Source organism: Falco cherrug, chromosome 7 (genome assembly GCF_023634085.1).
Source record: "Falco cherrug isolate bFalChe1 chromosome 7, bFalChe1.pri, whole genome shotgun sequence".
In the NCBI taxonomy this organism is placed as follows: domain Eukaryota; kingdom Metazoa; phylum Chordata; class Aves; order Falconiformes; family Falconidae; genus Falco; species Falco cherrug.
This window is the reverse complement of record NC_073703.1, coordinates 23,632,687-23,651,652: the sequence shown is the minus strand read 5'-3', so window position 1 is coordinate 23,651,652 and position 18,966 is coordinate 23,632,687. Positions and strand designations below refer to the sequence as shown.

The 18,966-nt window shown below is 35.6% G+C and overlaps 1 protein-coding gene across 5 annotated transcripts in view; it reads left to right on the top strand.

The window, feature by feature from the left end:
• Positions 1-18,966, top strand: part of SCAPER (S-phase cyclin A associated protein in the ER) — a 165,949-nt gene that overhangs the window by 21,716 nt on the left and 125,267 nt on the right. For all 5 annotated transcript variants that reach the window (XM_055715699.1, XM_055715701.1, XM_005442654.4 and 2 more), the window contains exons 6-8: positions 7,921-8,021; positions 9,345-9,461; positions 12,995-13,155. In XM_055715699.1, coding sequence (XP_055571674.1) covers positions 7,921-8,021; positions 9,345-9,461; positions 12,995-13,155 — 379 coding nt within the window. The remainder of the gene's footprint in view (positions 1-7,920; positions 8,022-9,344; positions 9,462-12,994; positions 13,156-18,966) is intronic.

Genomic DNA, 18,966 nt, shown 5'->3' with positions numbered 1-18,966 from the left:
GGGTTTGAAAAATTATTTCTGTTAAGATAAATCCATGTTATCAAAAACTTCCTTAATTTCAACTTTTAAAGTGATCTCTCCTCAAACTTATGTCTTGGTCAAATGGACATGTGCTCTTCTATTTAAACATCTTAGTTGTATAAAGATTGTCTTAAAAGAAGACCTGTGTGAAAATGAAACATGACAACTTCTGGTATTTAAAACCCTCAGATTAACCTGGTATAAAAGTTCTGGTGGGTTTTTGTGTTGTTTTTTTTAATGTTTTGCTCTATTGTATTCTTACAAGTTGGTATAGTTTTATTGATTACATTGTCACTGAAGATAATGTTTGATGCTCCCAAATCAGAAAGGGCTCTAGTGGCTGGTTGTGGTTGAAATAGAGACAAAAGGGTTGAGGTAAGGATACAAACAGTGGAAATGTGTGTAAGAGGATCGGTGGTTGTGTGTATTTTCACTCAGCTTTGGGAACTGCTGAAGTTGCTATTTTGCTATTGATCTGGAATTGAGAACTCTCAAATCAAGTATATAGATGTGGCTTTGATACTTTGTATATAAAGATACAATGAACATGGTTGAATTATTTGTAAAATAAAGAGTTCGCAAGTTTAAGCATCATCTTACTGTCCATAAATCAGTTTGTGCAATAGTGATAGAGATTAGCTATAGTCTAATAGATTTGGCTATAACCTTCAGCATTTCAAACTGCAAACTGTATGGATATACTATACATTAGCTAGGTTTCTGTGTGTCTGATATTTATATGAATATTTTACTGCCTAGTATTTTCTAGGTTTGGGTGTTGAGCTTAGGCAGAAAAGAAATAATGCCTTTAAAACTCTGTTTTCTAAAAGGAATTAAGCCCAAAATTATTTTTAGATGGAAGAAGGCAAATTATATAGTCAGTTTTGGCCAATGGAATTGTGGTTAATGCAGCAGAGAAATGTGTCTGCTGCTGCTGTTTTGTGGTCTTCAGGTGTCTCAGCAACTGAGTTTATTTATATATGTGTCTGTGTATATATAACAAAGAAACAACACACTACACATAAAACTGACAAGAGTTTGAGCAACTGGATTCAGCAGCTAAGGATACAGTAAGTCTAGAAGAACCTCAGACTACTTCAAATTTCATCTTTGGGTATTTTTCTGCATTTTCTAGCATTACTTACATTTCTATAAGGTTTTGGCAAGGGTAGTTTCTCTCCTTGTTTTAAAGCTTACAGATGCATTCTGAAGTTGATCTGCCTTGAGTATAGTTCAGTGAAAACAGTTTCGTTCTGCTTGAGATTCTTATTCCCTGTTACAAAATGGAAAATTCAGCAATTAAGTTCTGTTGTGCTGAGTCTTATGGACAGCACAAGATACTCTAAAGAGGTGGGTAAAGCCTTTCCCTTAAAAGATTTGTCACAATGTGTGGTGGTGTTAAGAGAAAGAACCAGCTGAAACAACTTTTGTTAAGCTTCCAATCAGGGTGATACCTGTGAGAGGGTTTGAGTAGATCAAAGGCCTCCCAGAAGGAGAGAGGAACTTAGGTCATTAGAGTCTTTTGCTGAGCATGTCTTGTGAGGGCTGCTTTTGGTTCTGGGCGCACTAATTCTAATGATTTCAACCTCTGCGTGCAGACTGACACTCATGGTCATCCAGGCTGATTACTGGCTTTTAAGACAGCCAAGAAAATAAAACTGTGTCTACACGTGTTGGAGCTGAAAGTAGAAAACATGATTTTCCTAACCTCATTGAAAAGCAAATCTGCAACAATTTAATGTAATGGCCAAGCTGACCCGAACAGGATCTTGATCCTATTTCCACTGATAGGAGCCAGTTCAACTCTGTCCCATGTTACTTTTTTTGGAGGATAAGTTTTGATCCCCTCCCCCCCCCCCCCCCCTATTTTTTCATTTTTACAAATGTGAAAAGTACCTGGTTTGAGGGAGGTAAAAAATACAGAATCTGGTTTTGATACATAAGACTTTTTGGGAGACATTATTTTTTTTATGTGAATGTCACTTACCCCCTTGTAGTGCTACAAACCCTAAGAAAGGTATCCCAAGAAGGCTTATGAAGTAATTTTTTCCTCAGCACAGGCCTCTAAATATTTTGTTTAGAAGCATTAGTCTTGTTCCAATGTGCTGGATTCCTCTGGGTCTCTGTGTGAAAAAAATCATGGCTTTCCAAAGGAATTAAAAAAAACCCACCCAAAACCAAAACAACCCAAACTGCAAAATCTGTTAAGTGTTTTTTAATTAAGGTATATTCAGCATCCTTTGTGTTTTTACATCCAAATTCTTTTAATTGCTAATTATTTCCCCACTAGTGTTCTCTATTAAGTGTGTTCTATCAATTTTGTAACATTTTGAGCATTAATGCCTTGTTGTATTGGTGTCTTCATTATTTGAGCCTCTAGAATATTTCCAGTTAGGAGGAGAATTTCAGCATGGGATAAACTCTGTGACTGCATCTATTTTCTTTTTATTTAGTAAAACCAAGGTGATGATGAGTTTCCCTGAAAGGCTAAGTGAATGATTAAGATACTGGAACATGTATAATTACTTTTCTGTGTTTCTCATAAGGCGGTCTTTCAGATCTGTAGGGTTTTATTATATTCAGGTTGTTTGAGGTCTAATTCAGTGGTTGGGATATGTCAGAAGTATGCTAGGCTGCCACTTACCACTCACTTTAAAAATACATCTTCTATTTCTGAATTTGGGGTTATTTAGGAAAAATATGTTTATGCCTCTTTCTAAATAAATACGCTGTGGCCGTATTGTGGCAGTCAATGCCAAGTGAAAATCTCTTCTGTGAGTGTTCTTCTGCCTCTTTTGGGGCATTTACATTTTAATTGTTGTCATCTTCCGCAGATGAGTCAGCAGTGAAGGACAGGAAAATGGGGTAATGATTGGGCATTCAATCTCACAGGTGGAAATGGATGAGATCTTTCAGAATGGTAATTATTCTAAAAAGCCAGATACTGAAGAGCTGGCATCTCTTCTGGTTGGCAGTCTGGATAATCCTGTTCCTGCCTCTCCATCTTTCACATCGTGTGTGTATGCATATATATGTGTATATATAAAAAATAATAATAACTGTGTGATTAAGTCCCTGCATGTGCCCCCTGACCACTGCATTCATTCTTATGGAGAAAATTTACTTTGGTAATAGTTAGGCTTCTCAAGAGCAAATCCTTGGCAGGTAGTGGGTTATGGCTGTCATGTTGTAGGTGAAACAATGAGGAACAAGCTGAGGCCATATGCAGTGTATTGAATACTTGGATCTAAGAGGTCATGTGTTCTGCAACTTCATCGTGTTTGCTGCTTAGTGGCTTGTGCAAGGTCAGGGTGAGAGCATTTAAAAAAGGCATACCAATGGGAAGAACTTTTGCTACTGGAAAATTATTCTGTTTTCTTCTTCTCTGCATCTGTTTTATAGTTTTCTTTTTTTTTTTTTGGTAATAAATAGTATCTACCATGTACTGAAGTTGGTATAATGAGAGTCATTTGGCTAGAGGAGCTGCTTCCTTTTATCCTTTCCCAAAGTTGTAAGAACCGCCTTGGCAATCATCTTTGTTTAACCTAACCCAGAGCTGGCTTAAAGTGCTTATAATTCAACTGTATGAAAAAAGCAACGAGGAAATTTTTTTTAAGCAATTTTCATGTCAAGTTACTGAAACACCCAGTTAACCTTAAAAACATAAAGGGGCAAAGAACTACTTAGGTTGTCTGTTAAAAATGTACTCCAGGGCAAGAAAATTGAGTTTGTTTTGGTAAATACATAATCTAACATATTTAGTATAGATAATGGAACAATGTAAAATAAACCATACATTTCTAGCCTTGAGAATAAATTAAAGTATAGGTGTATTGACTGAGTTAGCTTCTCTGACATGCATTCTACTGTTTTGAGTTGTGGGAACCTTCAAATTCTACCACCTTCCATGCTTCCCTGTTTTCCTGCTCCTTTTCTGAGAATGGGAGAATAAATGGGGAAGATGACATTTCAAAGGCATGTTGGGATTTCCAAAAAAAGTGAACTTCTGTTTTTAAGGATTATAACAGGGCTATCTAGGACCCAAGTTAAGATTGTCCGGATTCAGGAATACAGGATTATTCTGATGTAGCTACTATATATATATATATCAGATGTTCTGGTTGATTGCAGACTAACTGATATGGTCAACCAATTGAAGAGACAAGAAGTACCTCTTTGAGATAAATACATAGAAACCAAAGTAATGACTGAGAGCTGGAGGAAAGAAGGAAAAGCACAGCACTGTTTGACATGCAGGAGTATTGATCACAGAATAGAGGGGAGAAAGAAACAGGAGCTGTATTGTGAGTGGTTTTAGTTTTATGTCACAGATTTCCCTTTCAGTGTTGCTTTATAACAGTATTGCTTTCTTTTTCAGTTGCGCTGGCTCTTTAAAAACAGTATGGGATGGATATGACCTTGAAAAATAATGGGATTTAAAATTGTTTTGACTCTAGTGCAGCCCTAGTCTACCCCATAAAGGTTCCTTTTTGTCAGCACCTTCTCAAGTGGTGCAAGTTTCCACTGCTTCAGCACCACAGGGTATATCTGCTACACTCGGTATCGTAGGTGAGCTAGAGAGCTGTATTGATGTCCAGGACCCCAGAGCCCTGCACGCCAGTATTGTGTGTCACTAGGACAAAGGGATGGCGCCAACCGTCCTGCTGTACGCGCCAGTAACTAGAATTAATTACAAACCAATCGAATCCGTTGCAGCCAATTGGTAAACTAATTGGTAATTTTAGCTGTGCATCTATATGTAGTTATCTGGATGCCTGTAACGACGCTTTCAGAGCCACTTTTGTTCTGCTTCATCCTGCCTGACAAAATGGCCCTCATAGCTTTAAGGAGAAAGATGTGCATCAGTGAATATGGGGCCGCTCCAGCTGCTTGTCTTGTTTGTATTCCCTTGTTCGTAAAACATGACTCGGGTTACAGCTGCATGGTTCTGCTCTGATCATTTCTGATAATGTGTAGCTAAACATTCCTTAAAATAGGTTAAGCCATTTATTGTATTTTTTTTCCTGTGCCAGTGAACCTCAGGAATATTACTCATATTCAGATTTTTTTTTTTTTTTAGGACTATCTCAGTGGCAGACTTGAAAAGTAAATGATTCAGAATTAGATTTTGCTTTCTATGCTCTTATTGTTACTAACAGTCAGCACAACTTAGTATGGGCTAACTTAAATGGACATGAATTGAATTAGAAAGCTGAAATTTTATTAGTGAACATGAAAAAAGAACTGGCTAAAATACTTGAATTGTTCATTTCTTGCAGCAGACTTTACTTAAGAATTATTTTGGTGCTGTAAACTAACTGCCCTGTAAGAAAGATTTTGTTAGCTCTTTTGTGGAGTATTTCCAAACAAAGAACAACTTCTACATCAGTGGTATTCTGTTTGATTTGCCTTGTGTTTGACTTTCTTGTGACTTTTCCCTTACAGCAACCAGCATATGCTCTAGATCTGTCATACATGCTAGTTGAAAGGATACTTCTGTGAAAACTGAAGCTGAATTTCAAACATGCATTTGTGTTAAAATGAATAATCATCCGTATAATTTTACATGATAAAGCATTTTGCATACATTAGAGGTCCTTTTTCTATTAAAAGGACAATTAAAATTAAAGATGAATGAGACGTGATGTTACAAAAATGTGCATTTGTCACCTGTATTGTAGTGGAGTGTTTTTACTGTTTTCAGTGTTGAAAGTTTTACTGTTAAAATGTTAAAATATACTTAAGGACCAATACATTTTCATTTGTAATTGTTCCCAAGATATTTCTAAGTAATAATTACTTGCTTTGAGCAGAAAATTTCTCTTAATACTAGCAGGAATGACTTTGACCTACTAAAGATTTTGCAAAACAGCAATACTTTCTCATTAGTGTTTTTCATTATACCATAAAATGATGTCTGTATTTTAAACTCTGCATGTGAAGCCAATGTAAGTTTTCATAGAATGCAAGTTTCATATATGGATTTTTATGATTTTGCAGCTTTGTCATCGTAGAGTACTGTATACATTTTTTTTTGGTTTTTGAAAGAGTAGTTATGAAAGCTTCTATTTCTGCTTGATGTTGTCTCAAACCCTCTCCTTTAGAAATGTATTAATGTGCTTTGTTGGGTGATACCAGCTCTGCTGAGGATGTGTGTTATGTCTGGTGGCTGTGGTGGTCTGTGTGTTTTTTGTCACATTCGGTAAATGATTTCTGAGTTTGTGTGAAGTATAAGTGATTTCCTAGCTTCACGCATGGTAAACAATTGCTCTTTTCTCTACCTGTGACAGTAGATAACCGTAGTTTGCTCAGGGAGCAAAGCTAAGAGTTTAATCATAAGGTCTTTTGCTCTGCCTTCCTGTGAAAAAAATGGCAGTATTGTCTGATTAAAGACTGCAGGATTCCAACTTACCTTCTGATTTTTTATTGTTTCTGTATGTAACTTGACCTTACTGTAGTTACTACACTTGTACATTTGAGCAAACTGGAAATCAGTACGTACAGTCAGTAATTCCTGAAAGTTAAGGATATTTTTATGAGAAGTCTTTTAGTTTCCTGCTGTTTAGCCACTGGCATTTTATGTATGAATTTCTTCCTGATAGGATGTGAAGTCAAGTTAATTTTATACGTCTTTTCATAACAGTTAATTTTATTTAAGACCAACACATAATTTGCAAGATTCTAACTAGTTAATCAAGATCTGCAATATTTTGAGTAAAGCTCCAGCATGCCCACATAATTTCTGACAGTGTGTGCTTAATCCTACCCAGGAAGTATGGGATGGACTAGATTGCTCTTAAAATCCATCCCAGTTGAGGTTTTTTTATGATAATGTGTAAATCTTTCAAGTCATAAAGTATGTTCAAGACTACATTGTTCAGTAATTCATGTAAAAATGCATAAATTCTTAGATAACTATGTCATTTAAAAGTACTTTTAAAAATGGTAACAAATTACTTGGTTTGTGATGGTCAAGAAGTATAATCTGGGTATTGGAGTCTGGACACGTAATTACTACATAGGTGAGAATGTGCAGTTAGCAACTTTTTCACTTGTTAAGCTGTGCTAATCAGAGAAGAGAATGTGAACTTTGCATCTTGCATCTTACCTTGTTTGTTTGCCAGTAAGTTTATGTCAAACTTGATTTTATAAACCCAAGTGTAATGCTACTTTCTCTTTTTCCATTCAAAATACCATCATGAGAGTCTTTTTGATTAAAAACTGGGCCGGTATTTGTTGGTACAGTAGTGTTGATGATCTCGCATGACAATAGAAGGTCTGTCATTAATCTGGACATGTACAAGCAGACATCATTTGAAAGCTCTGCGCACTTGAAAGTCTGTAGGAACAGGATATGGTTTGCTGAACTTCGGAGGCATAAGAACTTATCTTTAGTAACGCAGGGATCCCAGGATTCTCCAGAAGGAATTCGCTCCATCTGATGCAGTTGCCTTTGTGTATTTTTGTGTATTTTTACTTCACAAACAGATTAATCATGACATTTTTAGTCTCCCGCAGGTCTATCAGGTTTTACAGGCAGTTTTGCTTCATTTGATGAAGTATGTCTAGCATATTTGAAAAGATAACTCTGACAAAATCCTGAAACTGATACTGCTGTATGTTCAGAATTATTTTCTTGCCAAATTTTGCTGTTTTGTCCTGAGACATTGATGCTTGCCGAGATCTTAGAAAATGTGCACATTTTTTGATAGGATAAATGTTTTAGTGTTTTTTCACATAAAAATTTAACTATTTGGGCATTTTTGTATTCAAGGTTTTTCTTGGTTTTATTTTTGTAAGAGGGTGAAGATTAGTAAATTTCTTATTTTCTTTTCAGTTCCTTTATTGAGTGGGGGAATTGTTTTAAATACAAAGGTTGATGTAATGGTTGCTTTCCAGGAAGTCCTGATGATGCTTGATAACTATGTAAGGGACTTCAAAGCACTGATTGACTGGATACAGCTACAGGAGAAGCTAGAAAAAGCTGATGCTCAAAACAGGTAATTAGATTTATATTTTTTTTAATCTGCATCCAAACATTGACACATAGTAAACTTCATTCTGTAGCAGAGATTCAGCAAATGGAACCAATTTTAATACTTGCTCTGGGGCATCAGGAATGAAATTTTCCTTTTGGGGGCAGAATTGATGTGAGGACATAGAGGGGATTTTATCCTCCCTGGTAGTGTTACCAGTGAACAGCTGTGCTGGAAATGGTAAAGAGTTTGAAAATACAGTATCAGAAAGGTAAAACTGATCACATCATTTCAGTTTGTGCCTGGTGTTGAATTTGTGCCTTGGTGCCTAAGTTTTAGCTTTGAGAGGTAAGTGAGAAGTAAGGTTTCATTTGTGCCTGTAAAGTATGGGAGACCTGTACTATGTGTGGACTTCTGTTTTCCTTTGCTAGGTAGTGAGTTCAGTCACACATCTGCCTAGGTAGAGACAAAAAGTAGACTAAATGTGACAGTGTTTTATTAGTTGGTTATGGGTTGTTAATCCTGCCAGTTGGACTGGAACCAGTTAAAAATAATTTATGTAAGTGCTTTTTAGAATGTCTTCACCAGCACTGGGTTCTACAAGTTTGGTTTTGTTTTTAATTGCCAGTTGTAATTTTCATGTAATCAGCTTCAGGAGTAAGAGTTAAAAATGAAAAAAATCGCATCAGCTTCAAAGGGATGCATGATGAAACTGCAATCCTGGCTTCTGCTTCAAACTGTGTTTGGATGAGAACTTTTTAGGTTGGTGGCAGTTAACTTAAGTCAGCCTGTTCAGTTATCTTTGCAAGTATACATTTATCAGTAAATGTTATTGCTGACAAAGTTTGTATGTCAGTAGAATAATAGGAGGAGTAGATGGTGATGCATTTGGTTAGTTCTAAAGTTTTCTGTGTACTGGAGGTATTTGATACCTGTATTAACCAAAGCAGCATTTGAACTGCACTGAACACTCTGTTCCCCAGAGTGAGAAAGCTTAGGATACCTTAAATGACTGTGGCCTTTTATGTGCATTGCTATTGTCACTTGAACTAGAGGATATTTCCAGTCCTACGCCTAATCCCTTCCTTGTAACTGCTTGGTTTGATGTTTGGTCCCACACTGACATTTAAATTAGCATTGTAGTCTTGAGAGTATGCATTATTTTTTATATGGGTCTGGCTAATATGTCTTGGAGTTGATGTAAAAACAATTGCTAAGATGTACGATTAAATTCAAGAGTATTCATTAATACTTCACTGCATTTGTTGGTGCTGTTTTTCCTTTAAGGTGGTAGAAGAATAGTTATTGCAAATTTTATTTTAAAATTTCTCTTCCCTGAATTTGCAGACCTACTTCATTAGCCTGGGAAGTAAAGAAAATGTCTCCAGGACGCCATGTGATTCCGAGTCCATCAACAGATAGAATTAGTGTGACATCAAATGCTCGAAGAAGTTTAAATTTTGGGTATGAAACCAACCAGATCATAAGTTTATTAACGCTAACTTAAGGATTCATGTGAAGCAGAGTTTGTGATTATAGTATTTTTCTATAGTAATCAATATATTATTTTGCTGTTTATTAAGTCCTATATGCAATTATTTGCATTTATGAAAGAAAAGCGCATAATCTGTAAAAGAAAATCTTATCAGGGACTTATATAATGAAGTAAAAAAAAATTATTTAATTACTGGTTGCTCCAAAGACCTGAAGATAAAATACAATAAGTATATTTCATGTTATCATTTTAATACTTTAATGTCTTCCCACTGCAAAACAGAGGTTGAACTGTCTGTAATTGGCATTTTAAAATTGCCAGTGTATGCAATGCAAATGGCCAACTGCATATGCAAAAGTTAAATATAGGCCAAAAAGAGTGAATGTAAAGTGAGATAATGATTCTGATGAATAGCAAAACTGATAGCACTTAAATGTAGAGCATGTTATGTACTACAAAAAAGCATCTTTTACTTGTGAAAAGGTGGTGGTTTGAAAGCAGTTCAGCAAAAATGTTGCATAAACACCAGTTTAGAGCAGGACTGTCTGGTGCTGTTTCAGTTCTAGAGAGCACCTATTACATATCCAATTTAAATCTTTCTCAGGGTGTGTTTTTTAGTTCATTCATGTTTGTTGGCATCTAGAGCACATGCTATTCTGTTTCGTAAGTGGTTACAATGTCCTCTTGTATTGGTTAAAATAGCTGAGGTATACTATTAGAATATTTGGTCAGTACCTCTGAGTATTGAGCTCTCTTAAATTTTGAATATCAAATATTTCTACAAACATACTACAAAGTGTGTTTGGAAATACTGGTCCAGTGGTGCTGATCTCTTTGTGCGTATTGATACCGATCTGACATTTCAGAGCTATCTGCTTAAATACATGATGATGGGGAGAAAATATGCAGAAGTAGTCTAATGAAAAATTAGAGTCTGGTGGAAATCAGCGCTCTTTTATTTTTATTAATATTTTAATATTAATATTTATTTAATTTTATTAATTATTTATATATTCATCTATTTATATATTTAATTAGTATTTATTGATTTAATATTAATTATTAATATTACTATTAGTAATATAAGCACAGAAGCTCAGCGTAACAAAGTTATGCTAAGCCTTTTTTTGAATGTAATTACATGTTGCTGTTGTTGCTGGAGCTGTTTTATTCACCATCGCAGGAGATAATTACGAACTGCGTGTGTTAAAGCAGCTAATAACAAGATGAGTTTTCTATCCATCAGACTTGCAGACTTTTTCTTCTGTCTTAGTCTGCTTGTGTGTCTCAAAGCAGGGCAGCGCCAGACAAATAAGAGTATTTTGTGTGTGTTTGAGAAAATGCGATAAAAAATAAGGGTTTTGTCATACTGGGTACTATGGAAATTTTTGTGTGCTAGGAATTATTATGAAAGGAACAGAGGACAGAAGAGAAGGTGGTGGTGTACCGCTGTAGAAATTCATAGTGAACAACTTGTACTTTTGGTTGTCTTCACCTCTCCCAAAAGCAGTATAGAAAAAGTAGGAAAAGTACAGAAACTGGAAATGGGAACAATCAGAAGTATCCAACAGTATTAATACAGAAAGAAAATAATTTTGAGAAGAAGTAACAAGAAGGCTGTGATAAGTAAATTCACTTACAGAGAAGATGAGTAGGAAAATTTTGTTCATTATTTTTCACGAAAAGGAATTGGGAATACTAACTGAAATGACTAAACACTAACCTTAAAATGACAGAAGTGTTTTTCAAGACTTAGTATGTAGAATTTGTTACTATACAATGCTTTGGATGCCAAAAGCATAAATGACTTCAGAAATTCGTATCACAAAGATTAAAGTCTATCTCTTGTTATTAAACACAAAGATTGTTTAATAAATTACAACAACTTTCCAGTGTAAATTGCTGCAAACTGGAGAGTATGCAAAAGGCAAAGTTGTTCTGTACCACATGGTTCTGATAGTTTCTTTGCTGGTCTGTATGGCACTGTTAGGGTACAGGGCTTGGCCTCCTCCTGGTTTCCTCCCATGAAGTGGTATTGCATCCCCATAGGATGAATAGGGATTATTAAAAACAAACAAACCAATCAGCCACATTTTTATATTTTGTGGAATTATTCCTGATAGGGTTCTTTTTGACGGCTGACTTGATAAAACCAGGAAATAATGACAAACTGATGTCTCAGTGGGGTTAAAGTCAGTGAACAGTCAAGTTATATGGGGTTTTTCTACCTGTTTATTTGAAACTTGTAAGATTTCATTTTCTTTGTCCTTGATTTGCTTTAGCTAGTGAGACAGCTGCATTTGTTGGGTTATTTTAATGAGTTGTAAAGCTTGGAAGAAAAATCAGTTGTATGGTCGTAGATAAAATGACTTGTTACAAAAGAGAATTGGACAGTTCTTGAATATGTGCTTCTTGAATATTACCATTCTGCAATTTAAAATTTTGCTTGCATTCACTTAAGTGGAGCAAAACCCTATATAACTTTAAGCCGTGTGCAGAAAATGACAATTTTTTTACAAAAAGCAAAATAAAATAATTAAACAGTCACTGCAGTTCTGTCCATCCAGAAATTCAAAGTTTGGGTGGTCAGTGTTATTTGGACCTTTCTGAAAGTTAATAGAATGGCCTTCTAGATTTACAATTTATTTTTGCTGAGTAGGTAATAGAAAAGAGATCTGTTCCTTTATTTCCTTCACCTTGGAACAAAGTACATTATGGATTTGTGTTGATCTACATTTACAATTAAACCTGCACGTTTTTTGACTTCCTGCCCATATGCTTTGTTAGACTCCATATTAGTAATGGTTGTAGCCTATTCTATACAGGTCATTGATGAAATAGGCTGGACCCAGGAAGAAGAGGTGTTATATTTGGCTGTAAATACTCAAGATATGTTTGCTTCTATGATTTCAAAATTTGGTATCAGAGAATGTTTCCTGTGGTGTTTTTCCATCACTAGTGTGTTGCATGTTTCTTCTGTCATTTAACATGTCAGAAACTTTAATCTGAGCGTTTAGCTGCTTGTTAATTTAGTTTCATTGACTACTAAACATAAGGAATCTCACCTGCAGATTTTTGTCGAGGTGCAACACTGTTTTCTATCTTCTGACTTTTCTGTGACTGGGAGCATGTAATAGGCTATTGAGATAGTTACCTGATAGAAAAAAACAACCCAACAACACCAAACCCAAAAACCAGAACATCCCACCTGCTGATTTATTGCTACATCCTTGTTTCTGTGGTTAGATTTACTTTTTTTCATTAGTTGAATTTAAAAGGATTTTACTGATGAGAAATCTACTGAGGCTTTAATGTTCAAGAACTACAAATTTAATTTTTATAAACTAAGGAAAGAGAAAAGGAGGCAGGTAGGTTTTTGGAACTAGCTGTCAGCCTGAGTCATTGAACGCCAAGATTAAGTAGAAAGTGTCCTGATAAAGTTTTCTAATGAACCATTCTGTTACTTGATTGGACGCTAAAAAGAGCTGTGACTTTCATTTAGGAACCCTGCAGTGACAATTTCTGCAACACGCCTGGCTCCTTCTGGTGTAAGTTGGGCTGATAAGGTAAAAGCCAATCATGGAATTAAAGCTGCCAGTCCTGAGCTAGCAACAGCACAAACCTTTATGCCACCTCCGGTACAGAAGTCATCGCGGAAAAATGGCAAGTTATTTTCACAAACTGTGTGGTGTAAACAGAGTGTGATGACCTATTTTCAAACAAAAATTAAGTGTAATTTTGCAAAATACAATGCTTAAATTAAGTATTGAAATAAATATCAATGCAGCCTTACATTGTAATAGTTCAATTGAAAAAGTTGTGTTATGCGTAGGTAACATTCCACTGTGTTTCCACTAGCTAGAATTTGATCTGTTGAAATACTAGTATATAATACCCTGAGAAACGAAAGGTCTTTGGTCACAAACTAACAATCTGACTGTGCAGTTTGGAATGGCTTAACAATATAAAGAATAGTATGTGTCCAGGAATCTGTAAAAGAGCTCAAGATGGTTTTATGTGCCCTGGGAGATGATGTTATTAGAACAGTGTTCAAGTAACAACTGGTCATTTTTTCTTTGAAGACAAGAGTTGCCACATAAAGTTATGAATTGTTTCTCCAAAGATTCTCCTTGGAGAATGCTTGATGCGGGCTCTTTTGTTCTAGAAGAGATTTTTTTAGCTGTAGACATAAAAAAAACCTTTACCATTTAGGCTTACAAAGTTAGTTTATTTGCACATGCTGAAACCCTGGGATTGTCTTCAGAGATACTTTTTTTCCATTTATTTTTTTCATGTGTGGTCCCAGATGACTTTCTGCAAAATCAGCAGGCAGAATGTAGAAAAAGATATTCCGAAAGAAATGAAAAAGAAATATTCATAATTTGGGGTTTTTTTAAAAGAAAAATTACTGGAAGAGAATATATTAATTTAACATAGTTGTATGTTTAACCTAGTAGTAACAGAAGTCGTATGTAGTGGTTTGGACACCTGTGGTATACTATGGAACTAAAATGCCTTGTACAAGTGCCTTGCAATTTAACATAAGTGAGTTCAGTAGAATGCGAGTCTTATGCTTAGAAAAGAACAATCAAAACCATATTCTAAAAATGATTGATTGAGTGGGAATTGATTTATGCTGTTTGCTTGAGGGAGTATCTTGCTGTCTGTAGTTGCAGTAAGCTGGTTAGAGAACAGTAGCAGTTTCGCTGTTTTCAACGCTAACTGAAGGTGTAATTCCACTTTTAATTTTTGCCAGTAGTTGAAGCTACTCATAACGAAACCTTTTCCTGTTCATTATTGCTCATATTAAAGTGACGGACTCCAAGCTGTTGTTAAAACACCTTTATTAGGGATTCCTGTTCGTATGGAGAATTTTATTAGTTACACAGGGGATAAAACTGATCTGCATTTCTGTATGGATAATGTATTTTTAAGAGGCTAAAAGGGAAAAAAAGGACCTTATCCTTACGTTAGTTTTAGGCATTTAAATGGCTGAAGAGTTGGGGTGCTGTGATTTGTTGGCCATTGCTTGCATCTGATGAGCACCAAAAAGAGTGAAACAACTTAGGTCCTGTAGTACCTACTGGCTTATAAGTGTTCAGCAATTTTCAAAATAAAATGTACTATACAATTCAGACTTGAAATATTTCATTTTAAGAAATAAGTCACTCCTTCTAGAGGCTTTGTTTATTCTTGAGACTCTCTTACCTCTGAAATTCAACATTGGAGAATTTCAGTGATTTTCTCATGACTGAATTGTAATGCTTTTAACAAATCAAATTCTCTTTAGGAGCATGTTATCCTTTGTGCGGAGGCTAGGATCACTTTGGTAAAATCGAATTAACCTCACTGATTGGAGCATAAGAGAACCTGTGAAGTTTACTCAAAGGGAGTCACAGAGGCTCTTCACATGCATTATTGAAGCAGATAGGAGGCTTGTGTATCATCTGCTCTGCCTGTTCACCAGCTCGTGCACTCACAGCTGTTAGGTACACGGAGGCCTCGTGGGAAGGAGGATTCCTCCTGCCCCTCTGGAGTGCTCTCTTGCCCAGCTGGGGCTTACAGTGGCAAGATTCCCCTAAAACACTTTCTCCAGTGGTTTCCCAGCAGCATTATCATTAGGTCTCACAATGGTTTTGTGAAGTGAATGAGTGGTATGATACAGTTTCCTGTTTCACGGTTGATGGAATTTCCAAATTTAACTAAATGTAAGTCCTTAGGGAGATAGGAAACATACATTTTTCCAGATACTACTTTAAATTATTTTTTTCTGGATGCATAATTACATGCGGTTAAATCATCTTACCTAATTTCCCTCACTAAACTTACCCTCGCTATTTTAATAAAAAAATAATTTTGTCATTTGTGCTTGAGTGTTTTCTACAATATGAAGCATAGTCTACTGTTACTGTCTGACCAGTTTACAGCAAGAGAAGATTGGTTTAGTAACAGTAGTACACAGAGGTAACAGCCTAGCATGAAATGAATTCCCAGGTGCTCATGGTAAGAGGTGAGACAGGTTATACAAGTTTAGAGTGTACATTAAGACTGGAAGTAGGTGCTTACAATTAAAACAATTGTTTATTGTTTTTACATAACTTAGGAGAAAGGGCAGTCAGGAACATGTAAACTTCTCAGAAATATCCAGTGGGTTTTTTTCTGTTGCCATACTTGAAATGTAGTATTATTATTTTATTGTTACTGTTGTTATTATTATTATCATCATCATCATCATGTATTAATTCCTGTATTAATTACTCATTCCCATAGTTGTGAATAATGTTCTTTGTAATGTAGGTAAGACTTCAGACTTTGCAGGACATAGAATCCTCTACTGTCCTCATTTGGGCTCAAACATGCTGGCACATGATCTTGTGGAAGCATGCGTAACTTCTCAATATTCAAGAACAAATTGCAGGAATGTCACCACAGACAGCAAAGGATAGTTTATTCTGGACTGGGTTGTCAAATTCTTAAGCACAGTTTCTGTTGTAAATTTTACATTTGTTCTCTTTTTTTATATAACCCTCCCCTGATATTTTAAAGTGACCATTAAAAGCAGCCCGACAATTAATATCTCTCAAGTCTTGCCTATTAACTCACCATCTCTTGTTATGATTTGTAAATTTACCACTTCTTGCACCACTACCTTTTCTCTGTTTTGGTTTGAGGTTTTTTGTTTGTGTGTTTGATTTGTTTTATTGTTCTGGGTTTTACGTTTTCTGCTCTGTAACTGTTTCAGCTGAGTTCTTATTTCTAGATCTGCTTCCAGATTCTCAAGTAATCATGGTTTTCCAAAGTGCCTCTTGAATACAGAAATACTACTTCAGATTAAAAAAAAAAAACAAAAAGGGACTGAAGTTTAGTACTGAGTGGGGAAGGTCAAATAGGCGTTGGTAGGATATTACTTTCAAGTAAATTTTTAAGAAGGGACATGTATCTCCTGAGGTAGAACTCGTAAGAGTTTTGCACATACTTGTCTAGATTTATTTTATTAAAGTTGCCAGTAAGGCTGCCTGGCCAGTTTTTCCAGATGGAGTAACTATGAAAGAATAAGGCCGTGGTGACTGTGAGGGGCTCAAGATAACAGATGGCTTGTCACTTCCATGTAATACAAGAGCAAGCAGGGACAGGGAAGTTCAAATGAAACTAGAGAATGATCAAGGTAGTCAAATGAATTATTCATTAACAAAACTCTGGGAGTAATCAAACCCTGCATGTGATACTAAGTATGTGGAGATGGCTACTGGGCTATATGAAAAGAATTCCAGACTTGGGGAGAAAAAAAGTGAAGAAGGGGTGATGCCCTGCTGAGTATTAAATTTGCTTCAGATTAAGAACTTTGTGATCTAATGTCAATAACTGTAATTAGGTTTGCAAGCTTCTTGTTAAAAACATGTCTGGAAATGACTGAATACTAAATTGATAGTTGAATTAAAATGAAAAAGTAACTTCTTGTGCACAACTAGCTATCAGATGGCATAAAACTGTTAAACTGGTTACAAATATTTCAACAGTCTGAATGCATGCTTGCGTTAGAAACTGTTTTGCATTTAAAGAATTCACCAAACAATATTCTTTCAAACACAAGTATTTCTGTGCTGTTAAAATAATTGGATGAGTCTTGAGTAATTATTATGAATCTGAAGTGAACAAATACAGACCAAAAATTGAACATGTATGGTTCTTACTAAAAGTTTAATTCCTATGGTAGTAAGTGTGATTATGGCTTTGATGTGCTCTGAATAATTTCATTCTGATTAATTCTACTCTTTTGAAGTACTAAGAAATATGCAATGAAACAAGGAATCAACTAGACAAGGCAGGCAAGAATATATATTATTTATTTATTTATTTAGAATTAACCTCTGTAGATACTAGTAAAGATATCAGAAGATATTAGTACAATTATTATCAAGATATGTAAAAGATTAGTATCTCTTATTATGTAGATCTTACGAAGATTGTCTTTAGGGCGTATCTCCTGATCTTTTTTTAATGTAAAAAAGATGCCTTATGTAAGAATTTACTTCAATTTTCAGAGCAAGAAGTGAAATCTTGCAACAGTCTTGTTTTGCAAATGATGAGCAAAAAGAATCGCAATCCAGAAGTCTGCTGCAGTAAAGTGGTTGCTTGCCAGGGATATTTCTTGGCCAAATTTTATCACAAGCTATATACAGCAAAATATTTGTAGTCCTACCAATTACAAAGGTCAGTGGGGTAGGAGCAGCTGTGATATACAAGGGGTTGAATTGGTCCTTGTTGTCCCATGTGATGCAGGGCCATATTCTACACAGGCTGCATGTGTGGAGCTTTCTGCAGTAAATCTGTTTGTGATTCTTGTGGAATTAAACCCCTATACCCTATAGCATTGTTGGAGATAAGATTGTCTCTGAGAGGGTAATAACATGTTTTTATCACTTGATCCTGTAGGTAATAATATTTTTTCCATATAAAGATGACGAAATGAAAATAAAGCCACAGTTGCTCACAGGGGTTGGATAGAAAGTCTGTGGTAAACCAAAACCTATAATCTGTGTGTTTTTGACTGCCATTCCCCTCTCTTAATCAGTGGTGCATACTGGAGCCTATGCAAGTGCACATAGGAGGAATGAACATTGAAAAAAATTTTGCAGAGGTATGCTGTCTCTGGTTACCATCAGTAATCTGAAGAGATCAGCTATAGACATTCACACAAAATTTTGGAACTTTGCTTTAAAATACACAGTGAGTTTTCTAGAGTAAAAAATTTCAACAGTAAAATATCAAATTGAATTATCTTTTTGCATTTGTCATATTATCAGTGGTGTTAAGGTTTGTAAACAATTATATAATTACGTAAATGCAGCTATTGCATGAGCTGCTCAGCTAAGATAAATTTCAGTAAAACCTGTCAAATTCACTGGAGACTCATGATTTACACCAGCCGTTGGTCTAGGCTGCTGTGTTTCATCATGAGATATTAAAAGAACCCAGTTGTTAGCACTTAATGTTTGTGAAACGCTATATGCCAGGAGTAGCAAAGTATGAAAGTGCCATTAGTTCTGGTTTAGGCTAATTTCCAGTTTACTGATTACTGCTGATGTTGAAACAGCTGAACATCCGTTCAAGTCCACGTAAAGGTCGTTTAGTCCAGTAGGTATAATGTTTTTATCTTTTACCTAAAATAATCTTCATTTTTATTGACAGTCCTATGACTGCCACTTTGCCGCTTTGTAGTCCAGCGTTCTAGTGTAAAGTGTTGGTACTTGTTTTAGAGCTGCCAGAAACATGTGCCCTGGAGGGAAATGTAAAAAGACTCAAGGGCTTTTGACTGTGACAATTAATGTTAAGACAGGTCCTTTCTATGTACTGTAAATTGCTTTTAAAATAAGCATACATATTCTGAAAGGAGGAAAAAGTCTTTTGCGCTGTCATCTCCCTCTGGGTGTGTGGACTTGCATATAGATGTTATTGACAGTCCATAAAGATGGT